This window comes from Mauremys mutica, chromosome 4, assembly GCF_020497125.1.
Source record: "Mauremys mutica isolate MM-2020 ecotype Southern chromosome 4, ASM2049712v1, whole genome shotgun sequence".
Taxonomy (NCBI): Eukaryota; Metazoa; Chordata; order Testudines; family Geoemydidae; genus Mauremys; species Mauremys mutica.
In genome coordinates this window covers 41,051,117-41,073,898 of record NC_059075.1, presented here as the reverse complement: position 1 = coordinate 41,073,898, position 22,782 = coordinate 41,051,117, and the positions used below count along the sequence as shown (strand labels likewise).

Below are 22,782 nucleotides of genomic sequence, written 5' to 3'. Positions count from 1 at the left end.
TTCATTTTTCATATAAAAGATGGCACCTCCATTGGCACAGCACCATGCTTCACAGAGGGTCAGGAGTGACCCGGGTGGGAGAGGGCTCTCTCCAGAGCTCCCATCTCTGCAGTACCCAGGGGTGGTGGGGAACAGTCTGCATCATTATTATTAAACGGAGAAGTACTATGGGGCCACCTTAGCTAAAGGCAAACTAGGCAGCTCAGGGGGAACTTTTCTAAATGTGATGAATGTTAATTACAATGCTTTTAATTTGTTTCAATAGAGAGGGGGCTGTGGGGTGGATCTAGTGAGGGACCCCCAGAAGGCTATGGGGTACAGTGCTTAGTGAGAGGGTTGGGGAGTAGTGTTAAGCCAGGGGTCCCAAAGGATCCAAGGATGACAGTGCCCAGTGAGAGAGACCCAGGGATATGTGTGAGAACCAGTAAGAATTCTCTAAAGGCCTCAGTTTGTTGTGCCATGCTAATTGTCCACCTGCCAACATTGATTCCCTATAGAATCATAGAAATGGAAGGGACCTTGAGAGGTCATATAGTCCAGTCCCCTGCACTGAGGCAGGACTAAGTAATATCTAGCCCATTCCTGACAGGTGTTTGTCTATCCTGTTCTTACAAACCTCCAATGGCGGGGTTTCCACAACCTCCTTAGGTAATTTGTTCCGTGCATTAGGAAGTTTTTCCTCAAGTTTAATCTCAATCATTCTTGCTGCAATTTAACCCCATTACTTCTTGTTCTGTCCTCAATGCATGAGAACAATATATCACCCTCCTCTTTAAAACAACCTTTTATGCACTTGAAGATTATCATGTCCCTCCTTAGCCTTCACTTCTCCAAACTTCAACAGACCCAATTTTTTCAATCTTCCCTCATAGGTCATGTTTTCTAGACCTTTAATCATATTTGTTGCTCTCATCTGGACTTTCTCCAGTTTGTCCACACCAATCTGAAGTGTGGTGCTGAGAACTGGACACAATACTACAGCTGAGTCCTTATCAGTGCTAAGCAGAGTGGAAGAATTATTTTTTGTGTCTGCTAATACTTCCCAGAATGATGTTTGCTTTTTCTGCAATAGTGTTACATTGTTGACTCATATTTAGTTTGTGATCCATAATAACCCACAGATCCTTTACTGCAGTACTCCTTCCTAGGCAGTCATTTCCCATTTTGTGTCTGTGGAATTGATTATTCCTTCTTAAGTCTAGTACATTGCACTTGTCCTTATTGAATTTCATCCTATTTATTTCAGACCAGTTCTGCAGTTTGTCAAGATCATTTTGAATTCTAATCCTGCCCTCCAAAGTACTTGCCAACCCCTCCCAGCCTGGTATCACCCACAAACTTTATCAGTGTGCTCTCTTTGCCATTAACCAAATCATTTATGAAGATATTGAATAGAATCAGACTCAGGAGAGATCCCAGCAAGACCTCACACAATATGCCCTGTGAATTTGACTGGGAATCATTGTTAACTATTCTTCGAGTATGATTTTCCAACCAGTTGTGCACCCACCTCATAGTAGGCTTGTCTATTTCCCTGATTTGCTTATCAGAAGCATGGTGGCTCTGAGTACATTTTAGGGTTGCTATTCAGCTGGTTTCCTCCTGTGCAACTCTCACTGGCTTGATGGTCACAAGAATGACACAACATTCCCTTCCCCCTCCCGGCAGCAACAAGTGACATCTAGGGCCCAAGCCCAGTCCTGGAAACACAGGGTCTGGTTTGGGTCTGTGGTTTTCTCCAGTATCAGCAGAGGATGAAGTGGTGACTGATCTATCCCCAGGGTCTGTGGGAGTAGCAGTGTCTCCAATATCCCTCCTTGAACCAACCTTCTCGTCCATGCTGATGACCTCGCTGTCACTGTTGCACTGTGCTTAGTCTCTGCATTCAGAGGCAAGGCCCTGGGATTCAACTAAACCTGTTGCTGTGGGGATGAGAGAGGATCTAGCCCAGAGAATCTGGCCTGATAGGGTTGGCAGGCTGTATTGAACCTTATGGGGTGTGCTATCGTGGTGCTGCAGCCTAAAGTCAACATGGTTCCACCTCCAATGCCACCTTTTAATACTTCCAGTCACTGCTGTCTTGGCACCATGGGGCTGGACTTTGTGGCTTGCGGCATGCAGGGTCCTGTACCGTTTTAAAATGATGGCTCCGTAGGTAGCTCTGAGCACCTTATTCCGTGAACACTGAGCATGTAGCCAGCACTGGCCACATCTACTGGCATCCTGCTCCTTTCCATGCCCCATCTCCCCCCGAGAGATTGGGGAGAGGAAAGCCAGGGAGCAATGCTTGGATCTGGTGCAGCAAATCCTGGGAGTCAGAATGTAGCCTTGACAGAGGCTGAGGAGGGAGTTATAGAGCAGTAGTTCTCAACTGGGGGTACATGTACCCCTGAGGGCACTGAGAGGTCTTCCAGGGGGTACATCAGCTCATTTAGATATTTGTCTAGTTTTACAACAGGCTACATAGAAAGCACTAGCAAAGTCAGTACAAACTAAAATTTCATACAGACAATGGCTTGTTTACGCTGCTCTATATACTATACAGTGAAATGTAAGTACAATGTTTATATTCCAGTTTATTTATTTTATAATTATATGGTAAAAATGAAAAAGTCAGCAGTTTTTCAGTACTAGTGTGCTGTGACACTTTCATATTTTTATGTCTGGTTTTGTAAGCCAGTAGTTTTTAAGTGAGGTGAAACTTGGGGTACACAAGACAAATCAGACTCCTGAAAGGGGAACAGTAGCCTGGAAAGGTTGAGAGCCACTGGTATAGAGAAACTTGGGATAATTAAATGCAGTAAATGGCCAGGAGCAGTTGGGATCAGCTGAGGGCTCAGAAGGAAAGAATGTGAAACCACAGCAAGATTGACAGAGCCAGAGGAAATAGGCAGAAAACCAGTGCCTGCGGGGAGCTGCTAACATGGTGCCTGTTTTCCAAAAAAGCTGCTTTGGGGATTAGCTGGGCGGCTCAGACCAGGAGGTTTCCTCTGGTTACCAGGGAAAACGAATGGAGTCAGAACAATGCTAAAATAGCTCAACTGTTGGATAAGTCTGATGTGATGGAGTCCAGCTGACCCAACTTCTGGAGGGCCATTGAGGCCTGTTGGCAGTAGGAAGCCTTCCTGTGTTTAAACACTATTGTGAAGAGCAAAGGCACCTCACACGTTGCCAACCACAGCTAGGTCCATACTGACCTGTTAGTTGTGGTTGGCAATGTGTCGTTTTGTTTTAACACAGCATTTCCTAGCGAAGACAAGTCCTGACAGAGACGAGAACACTTGGAAAAATAGCTCTGGGCTTGCAGTGCAAGGAAACAAGTGGTGGGCAAGGCCAGGATTTGAGTAGCTGTGAGCAACTCCACTGCCAGTTAGAGTGACCAGATGTCCCGATTTTATAGGGACAGTCCCAATATTTGAGGCGTTTTCTTATATAGGTACCTATTACCCCTCCCACCCCCGTCCTGATTTTTCACCCTTGCTATCTGGTCACCCTACTGCCAGTGCCTCTGCCCCGTTTCCCACAGCGCCTCCAGGAGCAGGGAAGCAATGAACTCTGTCTCTATGGCTGCTATGAGATCAATCCCAGGCACCTCAGGGCCCGAAAAATATCAGCAAGTTGGGAGGATGTCAGAGGAGAGCAATGAAAGTGATGGAGGGGTTGGTTTATGAGGAAAGATTACAAGAGCTTGGTATGTTTGGCTTCACTAAGCAATGACCAAGGGGTGGGTAGTGGGTCACAGGTGTTTGAAGGGAGGAAGCCCCAAGGAGAGCAGGGGATTACTCAAGGGTTGAAGTCATTGAAGGTGAATAGCAATAAATATTTCCTAACAGCGAATTCTGTGAGGCTGTCACGTCATCTCCCAGGGGAAGCAATGGGAGCCCCATTGCTTAGGACATTGACAACTGGACTGTAGTAAAGCCGAGGAAATATCCCAGAGTGAACAGTCCTATGCCGGCAGGAAGATGGACTGGAGGATCCAATAGACTTTCGTATCTGTAACATCAAAGATTCTGGGTATTGGTAGAGGGGGGTGGAGGGTGTAATTTATTGGGTTGCCACAAAAGGTGAAACTAAGGTGGTGTGGGAACAAGGTGAGCAGAACTCTGTCTGCCCCTCTCCTAGTATCAGTGTCTCTCTTACTCATAGCAGCTCGGGCGAACGGTTCAGTGCCTCGCTCCTGCACCCTGGCCGCACCGTGATGGCAGTGACTGACTCCAGCCGCCAGGACTGAGTGGGGAAGGCAGCGAGGGACCTTGGTCAGGTATGAGTAAAAACGAGACGGCATCTGAAAAGCCAAATGACAACAGTCGTGTGTAGTCTTATGGAGTGTAGCCCTGGGACAGGGGTTGGAGCAGATGGGAGCTTCCCTGCAGCCAGCACCCTGTCCCATTTCCTACAGCACCTCCTGCTGAGAGAGGTTGGGAATTGTGTTGCTGGGAGCTCTCCCATCCTGTGTTCCTGTGCTGATCCCTACAGCGCTGGCTGCTGGGCAAGGCTGGGACTGCACTAGCTAGGAGCTCACTCCGACAGCTACCTGCCCTACACTCATCTCTGAGGTGCCTCATGCTGAGAGAGGCTGAGGCTCTAATAGCTGTGCTCACAGCCAGCTCCACCTGCTGGGAAAGACCAGGACTGCAGTAGCTGTGAACTCCTGCCCGCTAACGCTCCCCCACTCCCCAACTCCATCTTGCCCCGATGGACTCTTCCCAGGTGTTTTGCAGGGTCTGTGTGAAGGCATAGATGGACAACATGTACTTGGCTGAGCCTGCGCCCGGAGGTGCCAGCCCCGTCTCCCTGGATGTCCTCAGCTTCCTGGACCCACTGGCGAACAGCACAGAGGAGCAGTGCTTCAGCGCCCGCTCCCGGAGCACGGTCCTGCAGGGGCTGCCATTCGGCGGTGTGCCCACCGTGCTCGCCATCAACTTCATCCTCTGGCTGGTGAGCAAGGCGAGGAGGGGGCCATGCCAGGGTGCCCTACTCCCTCTCCCCAGCTCCCGGTGTCTGCCCAGTCTCTCGGCAGTGCCTCAAGTGAGCTGGGGAAGGAAAGAGGCGGGCCTCAGGAGTGGGAGTGACTCAGTGTGAGTAGAACCGCACACAGGACTTTGAAGTGTGACACCATGTCACCTATTCAGCATGGTCAGATGACACAGTGGTCAGAATGCCTGAGCCCTGTCTCCACTGCAGCTCTTGCTAATGGAGCTGGCCAGGTGGTGAACTATGGGCCCTGATTTTCCTGGTCCCGATGAGGCCATGTTTGTGCAGGTGGAGTCCCCGAGAAGAGACGAGTGTCATAATCATGGACATGTGTGTGCGCGTTACGTGAGCCTGCAGCAGGTATCCGATTCTGCCTGTAGGCATCTGGGTGGGTTCCAGTGTGTGTTGTGCCTATGGTGGGTGTACAACTGGGCCTGGGAAGGTGTGGAAGGGTTGTATTGTGTGACTATGCTGGGCATACAGCTCTGACTACAGGGTGGGAGGTAGTTTGTGTGTGTGTGTGTGTGTGTGTGTGTGTGTGTGTGAAAGAGAGAGAGAGACGAAGGGGGGCTTACCCTGGCTATATGGGTCTCTGCCTTTCTATGTGTGTATGGTCACCTTGGTTGTGTGCCTGTGTGTGGGTATATTCACCTTGTGTGGATGGGTGTGCGGGTGTAGTATTCTGGACTATGTGGGTCTCTGCTGGGGTGCGTGAGTGCAGTCACCAGGAGCCAGTTGCAGCGGAGTCACTGGAGCAGGACCTCAATTTGGTTTTGAGAGGTGCTTTGACTGGTTCTGCTGTCATGACTAGGCCCACCTGTGGAGGGCAGCCTCTCTGAATGGAGGGGCCTCTAGAAATCAGGTGGGGCTGGTACATCAACCCTTTGCTCTCCCTCTCCTGATGCAGCTCCTCCTCCTGGTCTTCTCCTGCCTTCGGAAAGCAGCTTGGGACTATGGGCGCCTGGCCCTGCTGATGGATAATGACAGGTAAGGACTGAGCTCCCTTCCTAGGGGCTGGTGGCACCCCCCAAGTGTTTGTGACAGAGCAGGGAGAGGAGGTGCAGGGTCTATTCCCTGCCCTTATTCCAAAACAAGCCCAGCAGAGTCAATGTCAGGGCTGTTGAACAGTGCCAAACTAGCAGCTGTGGGGGCTGAGCATCTCAGTTCATCCCCATGGAGAGGCACAGCATGGGTGGCAGCAGGGCAAGCTTTTCTCACAGGCTCCTTCATTCGTGCCTCGGAGGAACACTGGCTAGGGATGGGAGGGCAGGTCAGCCTCCATGGCACGGTCAGCCTCTCCGCTGAGCCTTTCAAGACGTAGGCCAGTTAGTGCCCATTGTGCTGCTGGGTTTCGGGGCGGGAAATGCTGCTTCTGGTAAGCTCTGGAGCTCTCTCCTGTCCCCACGCTGTGGCCGGATTGAAGGCAAGTTCAGTTCTGTAGCAGTGGAAGTGGCAGGGCTGTCTGTGCGCTGGCAGGGCCAGGTTCTCTAGAGTGACACTGGTGGGTGTATCAGAGTCAGCACCAGGGCTGCGTTAGCTTTCACTTGTAGGTTCAGAACTAAGGAACATGTTCCTTCCTTTTTTCTTTCTTGGAAAACCAGGAAGAAATAGGGAACATTGCACCAAAAGGTTAAATAACAAACCCCTCATGTGTCCATTAGCATGTGCAGCAATTATTGAGCTAACACACCAGCCACTAACAGTGAGGGGACCCCATCCTCCACCTCCCTCTCAGCAGTTGCATCATCCCTTGGCAAAAGGTCCTGACCAGGGATGTCAAGGCTCCCTAAGGACCTGATCTGATGCCTGCTGAACGCTGTTGTAGAACAGCTACTGATGGAAATGGGAGAAGGATCTATCATCAGCACAGGGGTCCTTGAGGGTTATGGAACTAGCTAAATGCTGGCATGTGGCTTAATGCTCTGGTCTTCTGACAAAGAGGGCGCAAGTATCAGAGGGGCGCAGAGCATGTATCTGAATGAAATCTGTGTACTATGATATGACCCGAGAGGAGGAGAGATGGGGAGTTTGGAGGTGTGGGTTTGGGAGACAGGTTGCTCGGGATGAGAGGATGGAAGGGTGTGGGGGTGAAGGTTGTTTAGAAATAGAGCTGGAGGTGTGGGTGGTAGGTGATGATTGGGGGGTTCATGGCACCTGGCTTCTTGTTGTCATTATCTTACTCATAGTCTGAGGTGGAGTTGAGTGGGGATGAATGTTTGGAGGGAATGCAGGCACAATGGGCTGCAGGCTGGCGGGTGATAGTCAACTGGGGATATAAAACTGGGAGGATAAGCAGGGAATGATATAGTCTCCTGGATGGTTACTGATACTTCTAATTGTCTCCTCTCCCCCACTTCTGAACCAGCCGAATCCCTCCAAGCACATGGAATTCCTACGAGTAATGATAATGGTGATCTGGTGATTGTGGTTTTGGTGACAAGAAATATGCCTTCCTGGGAAAGAAAGAGAAACAGCAGCTGCTTTCCCACAGGGGTTGGAGACAGTTCTCCCACCAAAGGGGCAGGAGACTGCCTCAGCACAGAGTGTGGTCTGGCAGCAGGAGGGGAGAGAATGCTAAGTGTTTCTGGTACAGCACCGAGGTTCTCCTGGTGCTCTAGTCTGGTTGGGTGGAGGAGGACATCAGCATTCTCCTAGCCTGCAGATTTCCAGGGATTTAGAACCCAACTGCGCCTTAGGACAGGACTCAGGAGAAAAATGTGATCAACACAATAAAAAAAAAATCAGACCCTACATTTGTTATTGATTAAAAGAATGTCGGGATTCTGAGAGATGTTGTTCCCCATTTACAAGTCCAAACCTGCTTTGATTGGCAGCATGAAACCAGACCAAAATATCAGGCATCCTCCCGACAGGTGCCATGTTCCTCAGCACCTCACAGCCATCCTGCTCCCCATCCCTGCAGCAGTTCCTCTTTCTTTCCCATGGCTGTTATTTCTGGAGGGGGGTAGGGAAGGGTGTCTCTGAGAGGTATGGGGCTGGCTTTAGGGAATTCTTTCCAGAATCCTCTTCTGAGCCTCGGTTTTCTTTGATTTTTCTCAAGCACTGCCTTTGGTTCTAAATCTGGAAATGTGTCAGTGATGTTTTCACTTGTTGGAGAGATTAAAGGGACAGTCAAGATTTAAAACAGCAGACACCATTAAAATATGGTACTAGAATGTCACGTGGCATGTTTAAAACAGACAGAACTGTAAAAATCCAAGTCACTTTTCCCCAGTGATCCCCTATTTGCTTTACTCCCTGAATTTCACTCCTCCCGGGCAGTGACATTAGCCTGGTCACTTTCACTTCCTCATTCTTGACACTTTCCCTTGCTTGTCGCCAGGCAGTAGCCCAAGGCTGCAGGGTTTGAGGCTTCCCAAACTGCCAGAAAGGTGTTAAAGCTAAACAAAAATGTTTCTCCATTCAGTTAATGGAAACTTTGCTGTTAATAAGGATACTGACATTGACCTCATTTGTAAAGTGCTTTGAAATCTACTGATGAAAAACACTTTTAAGAACTAGGTATTACTGTATTATTGTAATTTTATTATTAAGTTTTGAAAAACATTTTTCTCACACAATCTAAATTCCAGCACAAATGACTTGACACTGTCCCTTTAAGAGTTTGTCGCTCCCCAAGCTCTTCCTCTTCTACCAGAATAGTGCAAGTGATGTCATAGTGGTGAGTCAGTGATGTCGCAGTCACTGCCATAATGATGTCACAAACATGTAGTTATGACCTCGCTGGAGCAAAGAGTGGGGAACTCTTCTTTAGCCAAAGTATCTGAGATAACAGAAGAGAAGCGGGGAAACAACCAGACAATAGAGCCTCATGCGCTAGTGGGATCTTGTTTTCACTTTGATCTGGTGGGACATTCTCTCTTCATTACTTCCAGGGAGTCCCAAGTGTAAACCAAAGGGGATTTTCCTGGAAAGGAGCCAGCATAGGGAGAAGTGTTGAATAGTTAATATCTTCCCCACACTGCCCCTGGTTCTGAAGAGCCTCCTTTAACTTGTCCTGAAGGTAGTGACCTCACATGGGTTTTGTGAAGCGTGAGCAGTGTTTGTGAACCATAAAGAGAACCTTGAACAAATGGAGCTAGAGGACAGAGTGTTATTATATCATAACAAATCCATGGCCATTCAGAACTTAACACCATGAGCAAGGAGAAAACTGGGATGCTCCCACTCCAAAAGCATAGAGCCCTAGCACTTCAGATAAAGGTGACACTCCATTAGCTGCCAGCACTATAGGGACTGTGACCCACAGTGAAACAGGTCTGATTCTGCTGTGCAGAGGGCAGCGACTGCATGCACAGACAGACACACATACACCAATTCATTATGATATTATCATTACTGACTGACTTGGTGTCTCATTTCTCCTGTATGCAATGGGCATCAATACAGTTCAATATGTCCTAGACAATGACTGTGTGTGTGTGTAACCACTGTTCCCATGAAACTGAATCTGTGCCATTCGCTGGGGAGGTGCAGTTATTTCCTGGGGGGAACTGTTGGGGGTGGCAGGTTCTTGGGGTGCAGTTGCTGCATGTATAGAATCCTTTTGCCACCTGCTGATTCACCATCTTAAACAGTCTGATGAGAGAGCTGACTCCATGCAGCTATTGAGCTGAAAAATCCCTTCCAGCTGCTGGGCTAGAAACGCACAAGTGCTGTCCTGTCTTGGCTGATTTCTCAGAAAGGAGGCCGCTTGCTGTGGGGGGAAAATGTCACTTTGAAGTGGGTCTGATCAGAATCTTGGGGTTTTTCCCCATCCTTCTTGCTCCCTCTCTTGTGCTTCTCCATCATTCCCTCTCTTCTTTCTCTCCCCTTCTCTCCATCCTGTGCCCTCTTTCTTGCCCTCTCTCTCCTCCTCCCTCTGCCTGGAAGCTTGACGTCGCTGTTCTACGGGGAGCAGAGTGAAAAGGAGAAATCACCATCGGAGACCAGCCCGCCGGATGTCGATAACAAAGATGTGGTGAGTCTCAGTGGGATGTGGGAGAGAAATTAGCTCCATCCTGTGCAAAGAGGAGCTCTCTCTACTAGAGGGAGCCCAGGTTTAAAATTAGATTAGGTCACCAGTCTGAAGTTTCCTGTTTAATATGAACCAATTGTGGAGCCAGGAGCTGCTCTTTGTTTTCCTGGGAAGTGGCAATTTTCTAATGCTCTTATAGTGAGTGTTGATGCTTGGGAAATCCCTCCCCCCCCCATTGCTCTAGCACCAGGGGAGCTGTTGTTGGTGTCAGAAGTGGGAGTGCTAGAGTAGACAGCACACTGGTACTTTTGCCATTGTGTTTTCTAGATCCATTCCCAACAGGGTTAGATAACACGGTGGTAGCAACTCCTGAGTGCTGTCTGTGTCAGTACTCCCTGTGATGGGTTGGATCACAGAAACCCCCTCGGGGCTGCCAACTGATGTGCCAAGACTACTTCTGCCCCTGCTTTCCCTGCCAGCTTGGGACTCCAGCACCCTGTCTTGTTGAGCCAGACATGCCAGTCTACTCCAACACAGACCCAGGGTCTGAACCACGTGCCCCAAAGCTGCAGACTTAACTGAAGGCAACTTAAGAAGTGTTCCTGTCTTTAACACTCAGATGCCCAATTCCCAATGGGGTCTAAACCCCAAATAAATCTGTTTTACCCTGTATAAAGCTTATACAGGGTAAACTCATAAATTGTTCACCCTCTATAACACTGATAGAGAGATATGCACAGCTGTTTGCCCCCCAGGTATTAATACATACTCTGGGTTCATTAATAAGTAAAAAGTGATTTTATTAAATACAGAAAGTAGGATTTAAGTAGCTCCAAGTAGTAACAGACAGAACAAAGTGAATTACCAAGTAAAATAAAATAAAACACTCAAGTCTGAGTCTAATCCAGTAAGAAAACTGAGTACAGATAAAAACCTCACCCTTAGACGAATTCCAGTAAGCTTCCTTTTACAGAGTAGTCTCCTTCTAGTCTGGGTCCAGCAATCACTCACACCCCCTGTAGTTACTGTTCTTTGTTCCAGTTTCTTTCAGGTATCCTTGGGGGGTAGAGAGGCTATCTCTTTAGCCAGCTGAAGACAAAATGGAGGGGCCTCCCAAGGGTTTAAGTAGACTTTCTCTTGTGAGTGGAGACCCCCTCCTCTCTCCTATGCAAAGTCCAGCTCCAAGATGGAGTTTTGGAGTCACAGGGGCAAGTCACATGTCCATGCATGACTCAGTTCTTACAGGCAGGAGCCATTGTTTACATGCTACCCTGACCATCCTCAGGTAGACTTCTTATGTGGATTGGAGCTTTCCAAGATACATTGTCCTTTAAGTGTTTCTTGATTGGGCACTTAATTTGCACATTCCTTTCTCAAGAAGCTGACCAAATGCTTTACTAAGGCTACTTAGAAATCAAGCAAGTACACAGCCAATATTCATAACTTTGAATACAACAATAACACATGCATACAAACAGGATAAATAGATTCAGTAGATCATAACCTTCACAGAGATATGTTACAAGGCATATGTAGCACAAAACATATTCCAGTTATGTCATATATATACATATTTCCATGAAGCCTTATGGGGTGCACCGTCACACTCCCTCCATGGAAGATTTTCCTAAATTTCCCCGGGTAGATGCAGCCTGTCTCTCTTTCTCATTCCCTCTCCTCCATCTCTCCATTGCCCTGCTCTTGTTCTCTGAGCATGTTTGTCATATAGAAAAATTTAAGCTTTGGCTAACAAAAAGATGAACCCCTGAAGTGGCTTTGGCCATGGTTCTGGTGACATTCCTGGAGCCGCCTCTTCTTCTCCACAGCAGGTCTTGGCCGTTTACCAGGAATTCTCCTGTTTCTGGCAATTTCCCTCTGACTCGTGACCCTGTTCACTTGTCACTGGGGAGAGGTGGGACATGTACATTGCAGGAATCACTGTGTGAAGGACTCTTTCCTCCATGGGGTCAAGTCAAATGAAAGCCCATGGGAGTGGCCTGTATCCTGTGGAGGGAGAATTGCCCCAGGGAGGTAAGCTCCTCTCCAGGGCTAATGCCCTTGTGCAGTGTTGGAAAGGGGACTGCTGTGCTGTCGAAGGACCTGTCCGTCAGAGGAGCCCTGGAGCTGAGGTCTGCCATGCCAGCTGGTGCCAAGGAAAGCTGCTTGAGTCTGTCCTTGGATTCTGCAGGATTCAAGCCCCTGTCATCCCCACCTACCATACTTCTCAAACCCGCTCTCGGATCTCTGCAGTGATGGGACTTCCCCCTCCTAGCCTCTGCCCTGGCTGCTCTTGCTGTGAAGACAAATTCCCTAATCTCCATCTTAGACTTTTCCTTCCATCACTTCAGGGCCATAATCTCCTTGTCCTGCCATCTCCTGAGAGCATTGTTAATTCCCTTCATTCACTTGTACTGTCACCCTGACGGCTTCTGTAGGCTGTGATCATGTCCCCCCAGAGTCATCTTTATTCTAGGCAGTGCTAGCCAGGTTCATGCCCATGGATTTCCCCCAGAAGGAATGTGGCCTGGTGCATTTATTTGTCGGCTCCTCTCTGCTCTCCTCAAATGTCTTCCCCAGTCCCTCTGCTGGCTGCTACCTGAACACTAAAGGTCCCGTGGCATTTTCAGAAAAACAGAGGTGATCACCTCCATGTTCTGTCCTCGTTGACACTAGTTGTGCTGTCAGAGCTGGTCACTGAGTGCAGAGCAGGAGCTCTGTTAGTTTAGCAATAGTTGCCGTGCAGCCAGCCCCCAACTGCCCTCCTTGGCCACAATCACAGCACGGCTGGTCCCCGATTCCCCACAATGTGAAGCACTCTGAGGCCGCACTCCATTTCTGGTACCTTGGTTTGCTCTCAACCAGCTGATCCTGTTTATCTTCCCTTCCAGGGATTCTGCTCCTGGCTCATTTCCATCTACCAAATGAAGTAAGTACATGTCCTTTCCTGTCTGCATTGGATGGCAGCTACCTGGCCTCTCTCTGCCTTTCCGTGTATCCAAGACACCACCTGGGTACCACCCATCACCAGTGAATATCCTGGTGCTGCTGTATCTGCTTGGCATTCCTTGATCAGAAAGCACCTCCCCTGGAAGGGGAGGGGAACATGGGCTTTTTGTTCATTACACCTGCTGTCCCTTGTGTGCTGTCCCATCTCCCCTCTGCCCTGGCTCTGTTGAGTGCTCCCCTCCCACCTTGAGGGGCATTCAGGAGGCCCACAACATACCTGAAGTTCAGAAAAAGTTTGACAGACTTCTCCCCTCCCACCCTCATTTTTGTGGTGCCCTTGGTTCTGATCAGTTCAAGAAGAGTGAAGCACTGCCCAAAAAGTCTGTTCTCAGGGCCAGTGGGGATCAGAAAGGGCTGGAACTCCCCTGAGAGAGACCAGGCCCAGAGGATTTCCACCTCCCATTTAGCAGAGTTAGCTAGTTCAGGAAAGCGTCCAGATTTGTTGGTATTTCACTGGCTGGACTCTCCAAATGCTGGGAGATCATGATCCCTTCTTCTGTTCATCCAGGGATCCGGTCCATGGAATGTCAGGGACAACCTATTATGTTGGAGTTTTGAGATGGAGACGTCCAGTTAGGTTCGTCCAGGGGCTAGTGCAGGATTGTTCCTTTCAGTGTACGTTCCAGGGCTTTGTCCAAGCCCAGGTTAAATGTCCCAAATGATGGGGCTCCCTCCCAGCCCTTCCCTTGGGGACCAGTCTGCAACCCTCTAGACATCCCAGATGTTCCATTCCACAGGTGCCAAAATGCCGTCCTCCAGGGAGAGACTCGGAGCACTCCCCTCCTGAATCCTGTATGTGCTTTCTGGAGGGATGGCCTGAGTTTGAGCCCTACAGTATTTGGGGCTGGTGCTTTCCACTGGAGAGTGGGAGGGGCTGGGGGGGGCATGCCCCCTGAGCAGGGATGGGTGATCTCACATCACCTGCACTAACACACCATCCGCCTCTGTGTCGGTAAGGGATGAGGAGCTCCAGAGCAAGTGTGGGATCGACGCCACCACCTACCTCTCTTTCCAGCGCCACATCCTGGTGCTGGTCATGATCGTCTGTGTGCTCTCTGTGGCTGTCATCCTGCCTGTCAACTTCTCTGGGGATCTCTTGGGTAGGTAATTCTCCAAGCCCACTGGGTGATCCCAGTGGCAGAGCACAGATCCCCACAGCACCTGGGTGGGCATCATACACCAAGCGGGATGGGGGAATGATGATGCTGTCAGTTAGCTGGGAAGGTGGGATTCTGAATAAGGTGTGGTGCCCAGAAGATTGGTTCAGTGCAGGGGGTCATGCCTGGGAGCTTGGCCCCATGGGGTGTGGGTTGGTGGCCAGCTATGGGGTATAGGAAATGGGGGAGACCAGAGAAGCTTTGGGGCTTGCAGGAGGAGGCCTGGAGAAACCCTGGGGAAGCAGCAGAGAGGAAGGAGCCAGGAGGGGACCCAGGCATCTGTCATAGGGAAGCTGTTTGTATTCTGGGCCTGAACCTCTTGAGATGCACGGCACTCCCATAATCTCCATGCTTCCCCTCTTCTCTTCCAGGAAGCAGTCCAGCTCATTTTGGCCGGACGACCATCACCAACGTCCCAACACAGTACGTTCCCCCCACACCTTGCAGCTGCACTCTCTGCTGCTTGTGGAGATGGCTGCCAGGGGCACAGGGTTAGGCCATCAGCAATGTGGGGCCTGGCCCCTGGGACCAGGGACAGGGTTTATTTTTACATGGTTCATAAAGATCTGCACAACTCGTGCACTGCAAAGATGTGTGAGCACCTGATGGCCAGACATGGACAGCTATACAAGAAGAGATGGGAGCCAGCACTCCTACACCGTGCACTATAGCACCTCCTGCTGGAACTGCCGTAGCTTGGAGCTAGCACCTCCCCAGCCCGCACTCCTACACCATTCAGTACAGCACCTCCTGCTGGGATGGGTTTGGTCTGGAGCAGCTTGAGTTTACAAGTTCTCCTGCCTCATTCCTCCAGCAGCTCAGCTAGTGCTCCTGCAGCATTCCCTCTGGTGCTCCCTACTGGCAGAAACTAGGACTGCAATAACTGAACTGCCCGCAGCTCGCCCTCCTGCATCCATTCCTTACAGCACCTTGTGCTGGAAGAGGCAGGGACCGCAGTAGCTATGAGCATGGATGCTATGTGCTTTTGGTTTGCACCGTGATGGGCCGATAGCTTGCCCTCCAGGTGGAGGGGAGGACAGGACTGCAGTGGTTTGACTGATCTCCAATAGGGGTGCTGCTTTGTTAGGTTGTAGATCTGTTCCTTTTTCTTGCACAGAGACCGTCTCCTGTGGCTGCACAGTATCTTCGCTCTCATCTATTTCATTATCACCATTCTCTGTATGGCTCATCACTCTGTCCAGCTCGAATACAAGGAGGATGAGAAGGTAAGCTGCCCCAGTCCTCTTCTGCCCCTCCCAACCCAAGGGGAGACCCTGCACAACTTTGCTTGTCTTTTGCCATCTGTGCTTTTGAAGGAACCACAGTTAGAATACACTAGATCTTTACAAATGGCCTGGAGTTGGGTTAACTGGGAAAGAGAAGGTGGATTTCTCCCAGATTTCTCCCATTCTCCTTAAAATGAAAGAAACCCTCAGATTATGCACCATTTTGTGCCCCCCATCAAATTTAAACTTGTTTGTGTTGCTTTCGAGGGACTGAGCTCAACCCATGTCCAAGCAGTGTAAGAGGTGGTAGTGTCTAGTGGTTACAGCAGGGGGCCTAGGAGTCAGAGGCTATTCCCAGCACTGGGAGGGTGTGGTTGAGTAATTAGAGCCTGGAACTAGAAGTCAGGACTCCTGGTTCTGTTCCCACCTCTTGGAGGGATCGTAGTGAACTGGCTGGGGACTGGGAATCAGGACTCCAGGATTCCATTCCAGCTTTGCCACCAATTCACAGGATGATCTTGTACAAGTCTCTGTGCATCAGTTTTCTCCATTTGTGCAATGGAAGAAATGATACTGATCTTCCTTCCAGGGAGAATGTGAGGTGCTGCAGAGGCGGGAGTGTTGTGAATGCAAGACAAAACATGGTTCTGCTCCCCAATCCCTCTGTCTCAACTCCTCTTCTCCTCTCCCAGGTTGCCCGGACACTGATGGTCACCCGGATTCCCAAGGAGATCACAGACTCCTCCCTTGTCATCAAGCATTTTCAGTGAGTAGAACCACAGGTAGCTGCTTGATCTGTGCCCATCTCTGTGAGCTTCTCTGCCCCTGGTTCTGCTGATTCTTGATGACTCACTGGAGGGAGACAGGTCGGGATGCCCATGGTCTGGGTGAGGGGTGAAAACATTAGAGGAACATCAGTGTGGAAAGCAGGTGATGTTGCCGGCAGCCAAAGGTCTCAGGTAATGAAGAAGGTGGTTCTGCCCCCTGCTGGCTGCCATGGCAAAGGCAGGTACAGAAAATGCAGCCATCCTCCCTCTTCTCATCCAACATTGCCCAGGAAGACTCACTTCCTGGGGGTTGGTAAGTGCCTAGGGCCAGGAGGCTGTCCCCCTCAGCAATCCCAGCGCTCTCTTCCTTGCAGAGTTGGAGATGAGGAGTCAGCGGGGCTGGGAGAAGCAAGTGGTTTGAGTCTCTTCAGTCTCCTGGGAGGGAGGGTCTCACATGTCTGTCTGTGTATGTGCCCCGCAGCGAGGCCTATCCCAGCTGTACTGTCACCAACGTCCAGTTCTGCTTTGATGTTCGCAAGCTGATGAAGCTCGATGGAGAGAGGTGAGTCTGTGCTGGGGCCTTGGGGCCTTGAACTCCTTAGGAGTCCCATGGAGCTATCTCATGGCGCCTGCGTATCACCCACTGATGGGCTCAAGAGTCTGCATGCACACTGCCTCTGCAGGCTCTCCAGAGCCGTCATCCTGCCTGGATCTACTTCACTCTGTAAAAGAACAGTCCTGTACGCCGGGGGAGCACACCCACATTACCTACATGGCCTCAGGAGTCCCAGGGGAAATCTCACATCTTGGCCTCTCTTGGCATTTGAGACTTCTTTATTTGAGGTTCCTGGTGGCCTTGCCTATCTGGCAGGCTGTGCCTGGGGTACCTGAGGTCTCTCTAGTGCTAGTGAGCACTGTTCCCGCCTAGTGTTAGCATGGCACCAGGCTCCCATGGCAGGAGGAGTGTGCCCAGCAGGATGAGCATATCAGGCTTCCCCCTCTGTCCCTGTCCACGTTGGTACGTCTGGGGTATTCCTGGCCTGGTGTGCTGTAGGGGGCATGTTATGGAAGACACAGGGTGCATCTGGGTGTATATGGAAAACAGGCTCCTTTCCAACAAATTAGGGGAGCTCTCTTTTCTGGGAGGCCTCATGAAGTGTCTTCTGTGATCCTATTCCTGGCAGACGCAAGGCAATGAAGGGACGACTTTACTTCACCACCAAGGCACAGAAAGAGGGGAAAATCATGATCAAAACTCACCCCTGCGCCCGCATCTTCTGCTGCCGCAGCTGCAGCTTTGAACAGGTAAGAGATCAGAGGGGTGCGGGGTAGGGCTGGATAACACTCACCCCAGCAAACCCCAGGCACCTGATGGGCAGCTTCCCCTCCCCACACTGCTCTGCTTCTGTGACAGCCACTAAACGGTGCTGCTGTCCAGTCTCCTTCCCACCATGCATACTGGGAGATGGAGGCTCCGGAGAATGAGATGAGCCAGAAGAACCCTCAGGGCCAGAGGGAGGTTTCCATAGATCAACAAACAACTAGGGTGACCAGACGTCCCGATAAAATCGGGACCGTCCCAATATTTGGGTGGTTTGTCCCGATATTTCACTCCACCGGCAGCACTCGGCTTTTTTTTTTCTCTGCCGGCGGACACCCCCCCACCTCATATGTCCCAATATTTTCTTCATCTCATCTGGTCACCCTAACAAACAACCCACAGAATCAGGCACCCACGCTGGCTCACCGGAACCTGAACTGTGTATGTAGGAAACACTCACCTGCTACTGCCCTCTAGAGGCACAAACCATCACTTGCAGCTGTTGTTCCAACCCAGACAGCTGTCTCCTTGACACAGACCTTAGTGTTGTTCTTTAACAAGCAGCGTGTCTGCCTGGAGAGACTGGAATGACGTACAGTCACTCTCACTTTCACACCCATCCCTGGGCACCTCCCCGCCACAGTTAACTCACTGCAGCTGTGCATCCTGGGTTAGCATTTGTCAGCTGTTGAACACTACTTAATATTTCTTCCAGCAGTACGCAAAGGCCACGATTAGTAGCGGGGTCCCGTTGTGCTAGGTGCTGTGTGTGCCCACAGAAAAACATAGGCTCTGACACTCAAAGGCCCCGATCCTGCAAGTTGCTCCTCACTGGCAGACCCCTGTGTGCACCAGCATAGACCCCGCCCACACAGAGCAGCTCCATTCAGGATGGGGGCCTAAGAAGACAGGGAACACCTGAAGGGTGTGGGGAGAGGGATACAACCGAATAGAGTCAGGTTTAAAATCCATAGGTGCATTTACAGGTTCTTTCCTGACAGTTACACAGTGTAAGGGCCAGCTTTTCCCTATGTGCCCCTTGCGTCATTCACTGGCTGATGTTTCGTAGGCACCACAGCTGGGGTGAGTCCAGAGGAGCGATCTGAAGGAGGAGGGTGTAGTGATCTTATGGCTCAATGCCCCCTGGTTCTGCTGCTGTTTCTTGGGGTGAAGGTGGGGGCCAGATGCCCTCAGTCAATGTCCTTTATCCCAGTGAGGGGTGGTGCTGGAGTTTTGGCTTCTTTAGCGTTGTTCCCAAACACTGCCTCCTTAAATCCTGCATCAATGCATCTTCTGCCCTCGCTTGGACCACAGGTCCCAGCTCCCTCCTGGAATCCTTATTTCCCTCACATGGGCGAGGGAGGAGCCTGCACATACAAAACCAGCTCCTCTCATTCCCACTTGTAGCTAGCTCCATGACTGTCCCTCAACAGCCAGTCCAGGTGTTGATGTGGCAGCCCCCAGATTTCATCCCCAGTGATCTGCTGGAATGTCAGTCCCATCTCTCTGGGAGGAGAGCTCCTTTTAAAGTGATCTTTCCTCTCCCCTGCAGGTGGATGCTGAGCAGTACTACGGGGAGCTGGAGGAGAAACTGACTGATGAGTTCAATGCTGAGCGCAACCGCATCTCACTCAAGCGTCTTGACATGGCCTTTGTCACTTTCCAGGATGAGAGGATGACAGCAGTGTGAGTGCCGGCCTCAGTGAGAGCAGGGCCGAGGCCCTCTGGGCAGCCTACACATTACCCCCTCCCCATGGGAAATGAACCTGAAATTCACACCGCTCTGGGGTGTAAATATAAAAATAACAAGCAGCTTCGGCTTCTCTAGCACTTTCCCCTGCTGGGTTTGGGACCAGGAATGGTTGGTTAGTCCATTCCTGCTTCAGAGCCAGCAGGGGTGCCCATCCCAGCTCTGGGGTGGGATTGTCAGTGGCCCTGGTGCTTCGAGGCTATCAAGTGGCGCTCTGAGTATTTCCACGGTTCTGCGTGTTCTCTGATTTTCAGTAAGCGAAACCCAAATGGTTGTTTAGTCTCAGCTGGACTCTGCCCATCATATCAGCAGAAGAAATGACCTCTGAGTATGGCAGAGGGCCACAGCCTGTGATTGTGGGAAGAACGTTTAGGGTGGCGGAGATCCTGAACCCCTTCCCCCTCCCACTCGCCCCCCAGCTCTTCTCATATAGCAGGAATCTGTCCCATGAGCCAAGGTCTCCTCTTCCTCCTCTCTCCTGTAGGATTTTGAAGGATTACAGCCGCATCCACTGCCGCAGGCACCCACAGCAATCCTCCGTGACCACGGTGGTAAAGTCCCACAGCTGGGGCGTTCGCTATGCCCCAGCCCCCAGTGACATCATCTGGTAAATCCCCACACAGCTGGATGGAGGGGGCACCAGGGCACGAGGTGGATCCAAGGCTTTAATTCTCCCAAACCATTGGGAGTGCTAAGGGCTGAGAATCCGCCTCTGTGGGGACTGAACAGTGACACCAATGCAGCGAGGTTGCAAGTCTCAGCTAGCCCAGGCAAGGGAGGGGAAAATGAAGTCTCCCGGGCTTTCTCTGGCATTGGTGAATCCAGAGCCCATTGCAGGGGGCACAGAGATTCCATTGTGCTGGTTCTCCTAGTCCCTGGCGATGCCCTCAGTTCCAGGTGGGACAGTGCAGGGGACAGTTGTGTTCAGATGGGGTGGGATGGGGACTAATAGCAGGAAACCCAGAAGCAGAAGCCCTGGAATAATCAGAAAGGATGAGGTCTACGTGGGGCAGAAGGTATAGGGCAGAGTAAGCATGGGAGCCAGTGAGTCAGGCTGCTGAAGTGGGGAGAGCCCCTTCCCAGCCGGGAACCAGGAGGGATACTCCAGCCACCCGCACCGCTGTGTCTTTCCCTGTGCTCCACCTGCTGGATACTCTGTTCTCTTGTAGGGAGAATTTATCTGTCCGTGGCACGTCATGGTGGGTGCGATTTGTCCTCCTCAATTTCTGCCTCTTCATCCTCCTCTTCTTCCTCACCACACCTGCCATCGTCGTCAACACCATAGACATGTTCAACGTGACGCGGCCAGTGGAGAGCCTCAAGGTAGCAGATTCCTGCAAGGCTCTGCCTGCTGGACTCAGGGAACCACCTAGGGGGTTACCCATCTCCAAGCTTGTCTGAGGAGGGGAGGGTGTGGGCTGTCTCTATGTCCCCCGGGGAGAGCAGGCCATGCCTCTTCCCTGCACTCTCCACGAGTGGGATGGGTGTCTTCTTGGCAGGGAGAAAGGGAGAGCCCACATGGTGGGCAGCCACATGTCCCTGATGGAGGCATCCTCGGGTCCTGTCTCTCTGTAAGGTTGTGTGTGTGTGTGTCCCCCCGCCCCAGGCAGTGACCCCATACCCTGGGAGGGGCACACACATCCTCACTCATAGGGAGCCAATGGGGCAGGGCAGCTTTGTGAGTGTGCCGAAGCAAAGGAGGTGGGGTGGGACCATTACAGACTGCACCGAGTGCTGGGCTGCTCCAGAGCTGCCATGAATCCAGCCCCTTCCTCCGCAGTAACCTGTGAGCTGTAGCTGGGAGCCTGGGGGCTTGCTCTGTCCCAGTAAAGCCTTCTGTCCTCAGCCTCGCCGCCCCTCCAGCGGTGCAGCGAGCGTCCCAGGGGCCCTGCCACCGGCCAGGCAGGGTCCTGAGCTTGTCTCCGGTCTCTCCCCTCCCCAGAATCCCGTCCTCACCCAGTTCTTCCCCACGCTGCTGCTCTGGGCCTTCTCGGTGTTCCTGCCCTTCGTCGTGTACTATTCCGCCTTCTTTGAGTCACACTGGACCAGGTAACTCACGGCCTTTACACTCTGACCTTTCACCTGGGTCCCGCCTGCCCCCTCGGAGTCACTCGGGATCTGGATTTGAATGAAAACCCTAGTAGGTACCATTTAGTCCATCTGCAGGGGTCAGGGTGGGATTGGTCCCTACAGTCTCTTCTGCGGGGTGTTGTCCAGTCTGGACTGAAGAGGCTGCCAGTCCCTCCTGAGGAGACAGTTCTGTGCCCTGAGAAGTCGCTGCGCCTGCCCTTGTCTGCACTAGCCAGGTTACTGTGCGAGGTGCTGTGCTGTTTGTTCCCGCCTCCGTTGGGCAGCAGTCACCTGGCAGCTGCACACACACATGCTTCAGTCCACTCCAGTGCTCTCGGCTACGTTCCAAACCGGCACTGAATCTGCAGGACAAGTCAGGCTGAATGGCTCCCAGCACAGTCGTTCCCATGCAGGTGGGGATGGAGGTACAGGTGCCCACCTTTTAAAAAATGACTTGCTACCGGAAGGGGTGTCAAAGCTGCCCCACCTGATGAACCTCCTGTAGTCCCCTCTCCTCTCCCTTTATCTATGCCTCTCGTTTTAAACCTGCTCCCGGGCTGCACTAATGCCTCCCAATGGCCTTAACCAGCAATCCAGCTGTGTTCCCTCTCTGCTCCCCTCACAACGTCCCACTCAGCAGCACCCCCTGCAGGTGGCCCAAGCCACCTAGTGTCCCCCCAGCCATGCTCCTTCCATTGGCATCCCCTGCAAGTGCCACACTTCTCCCCCTGGGCACAAAATGTGAGCCTCCAGTCTCCAGCGCTGAATGTCCTGAGCTGGTGATCCAACCATGACTCGTGGGTGAGTGGGAAAACTGGCCATTGCAGCTTGTGAGCTACAGTCAGATTTCCAGCTGCAAATACTGTTGTGGGAAGTGGTGAGAATTAGCGAGAGATTTGGAGGGTGGGGGACTCCCCAGATGGCTTCACCACACCCTGTTCCCCCATTGTGGCCTCTGCATAGTTTAGGGAAAGAATCCCCACCTTCCCCAGTTAGCGCTCTGCTCCAACAGAGCAGTGTCCCCTTGAGGACAGTCTGATTCCCTGTGCAGAACTGGACCCAAGCCCCAAGCATCTCTCCCTCCAGCTCCTCTTCTGTCTCCAAAATGTATAAAGATCTTTTCCTTTTTCTGTAGGTCGAATGAAAATCAGGTCACGATGCACAAGTGTTACTTCTTTCTGGTGTTCATGGTGATCATCCTGCCCTCGCTGGGGCTGACCAGGTACAGCCCATGTGCACAGCCCTCCTCATTCACCTGCAGACTGGGAATTATATATATGTCCCTGGAGCTCTTCATCCTGAGGGATCAACCCCAAAGCATTTGCAGAGACCGTGTGTGCAGGGATCACGTCACCCACCACTGAAATGCAGCCGCCTCTGCAATGGAACACAGCAGCTCTTAGCACTCGGCAATTCTACACACCAGTTATGGCAGAAAGTGAAGTGTATCCATTTGAAACGTAATAGGAAATTAGAGAAGAAGCATGGAATTGCCCATGGCCCAACTGACCAGGATGCCAAGATTAACTC

At 51.3% G+C, this 22,782-nt stretch overlaps 1 protein-coding gene across 3 annotated transcripts in view; it reads left to right on the top strand.

Annotated features, from left to right (window-relative positions):
- The window catches only part of TMEM63C (transmembrane protein 63C), a 64,660-nt gene that overhangs the window by 33,312 nt on the left and 8,566 nt on the right, over positions 1-22,782 (top strand). Inside the window, exons 2-17 of one of the 3 annotated variants that reach the window (XM_045015359.1) lie at positions 4,150-4,264; positions 4,725-4,941; positions 5,885-5,964; positions 9,871-9,958; positions 12,844-12,881; positions 13,919-14,061; positions 14,490-14,541; positions 15,236-15,344; positions 16,037-16,110; positions 16,593-16,673; positions 17,296-17,416; positions 18,985-19,118; positions 19,667-19,789; positions 20,352-20,505; positions 21,125-21,231; positions 22,388-22,474. In XM_045015359.1, the coding sequence (XP_044871294.1) occupies positions 4,744-4,941; positions 5,885-5,964; positions 9,871-9,958; positions 12,844-12,881; positions 13,919-14,061; positions 14,490-14,541; positions 15,236-15,344; positions 16,037-16,110; positions 16,593-16,673; positions 17,296-17,416; positions 18,985-19,118; positions 19,667-19,789; positions 20,352-20,505; positions 21,125-21,231; positions 22,388-22,474 (1,589 nt within the window). In that variant the 5' untranslated portion in view covers positions 4,150-4,264; positions 4,725-4,743. Of the gene's footprint in view, positions 1-4,149; positions 4,265-4,713; positions 4,942-5,884; positions 5,965-9,870; positions 9,959-12,843; positions 12,882-13,918; positions 14,062-14,489; positions 14,542-15,235; positions 15,345-16,036; positions 16,111-16,592; positions 16,674-17,295; positions 17,417-18,984; positions 19,119-19,666; positions 19,790-20,351; positions 20,506-21,124; positions 21,232-22,387; positions 22,475-22,782 lie in introns of all 3 variants that reach the window. The other 2 variants (XM_045015360.1, XM_045015358.1) reach the window with 2 other exon arrangements.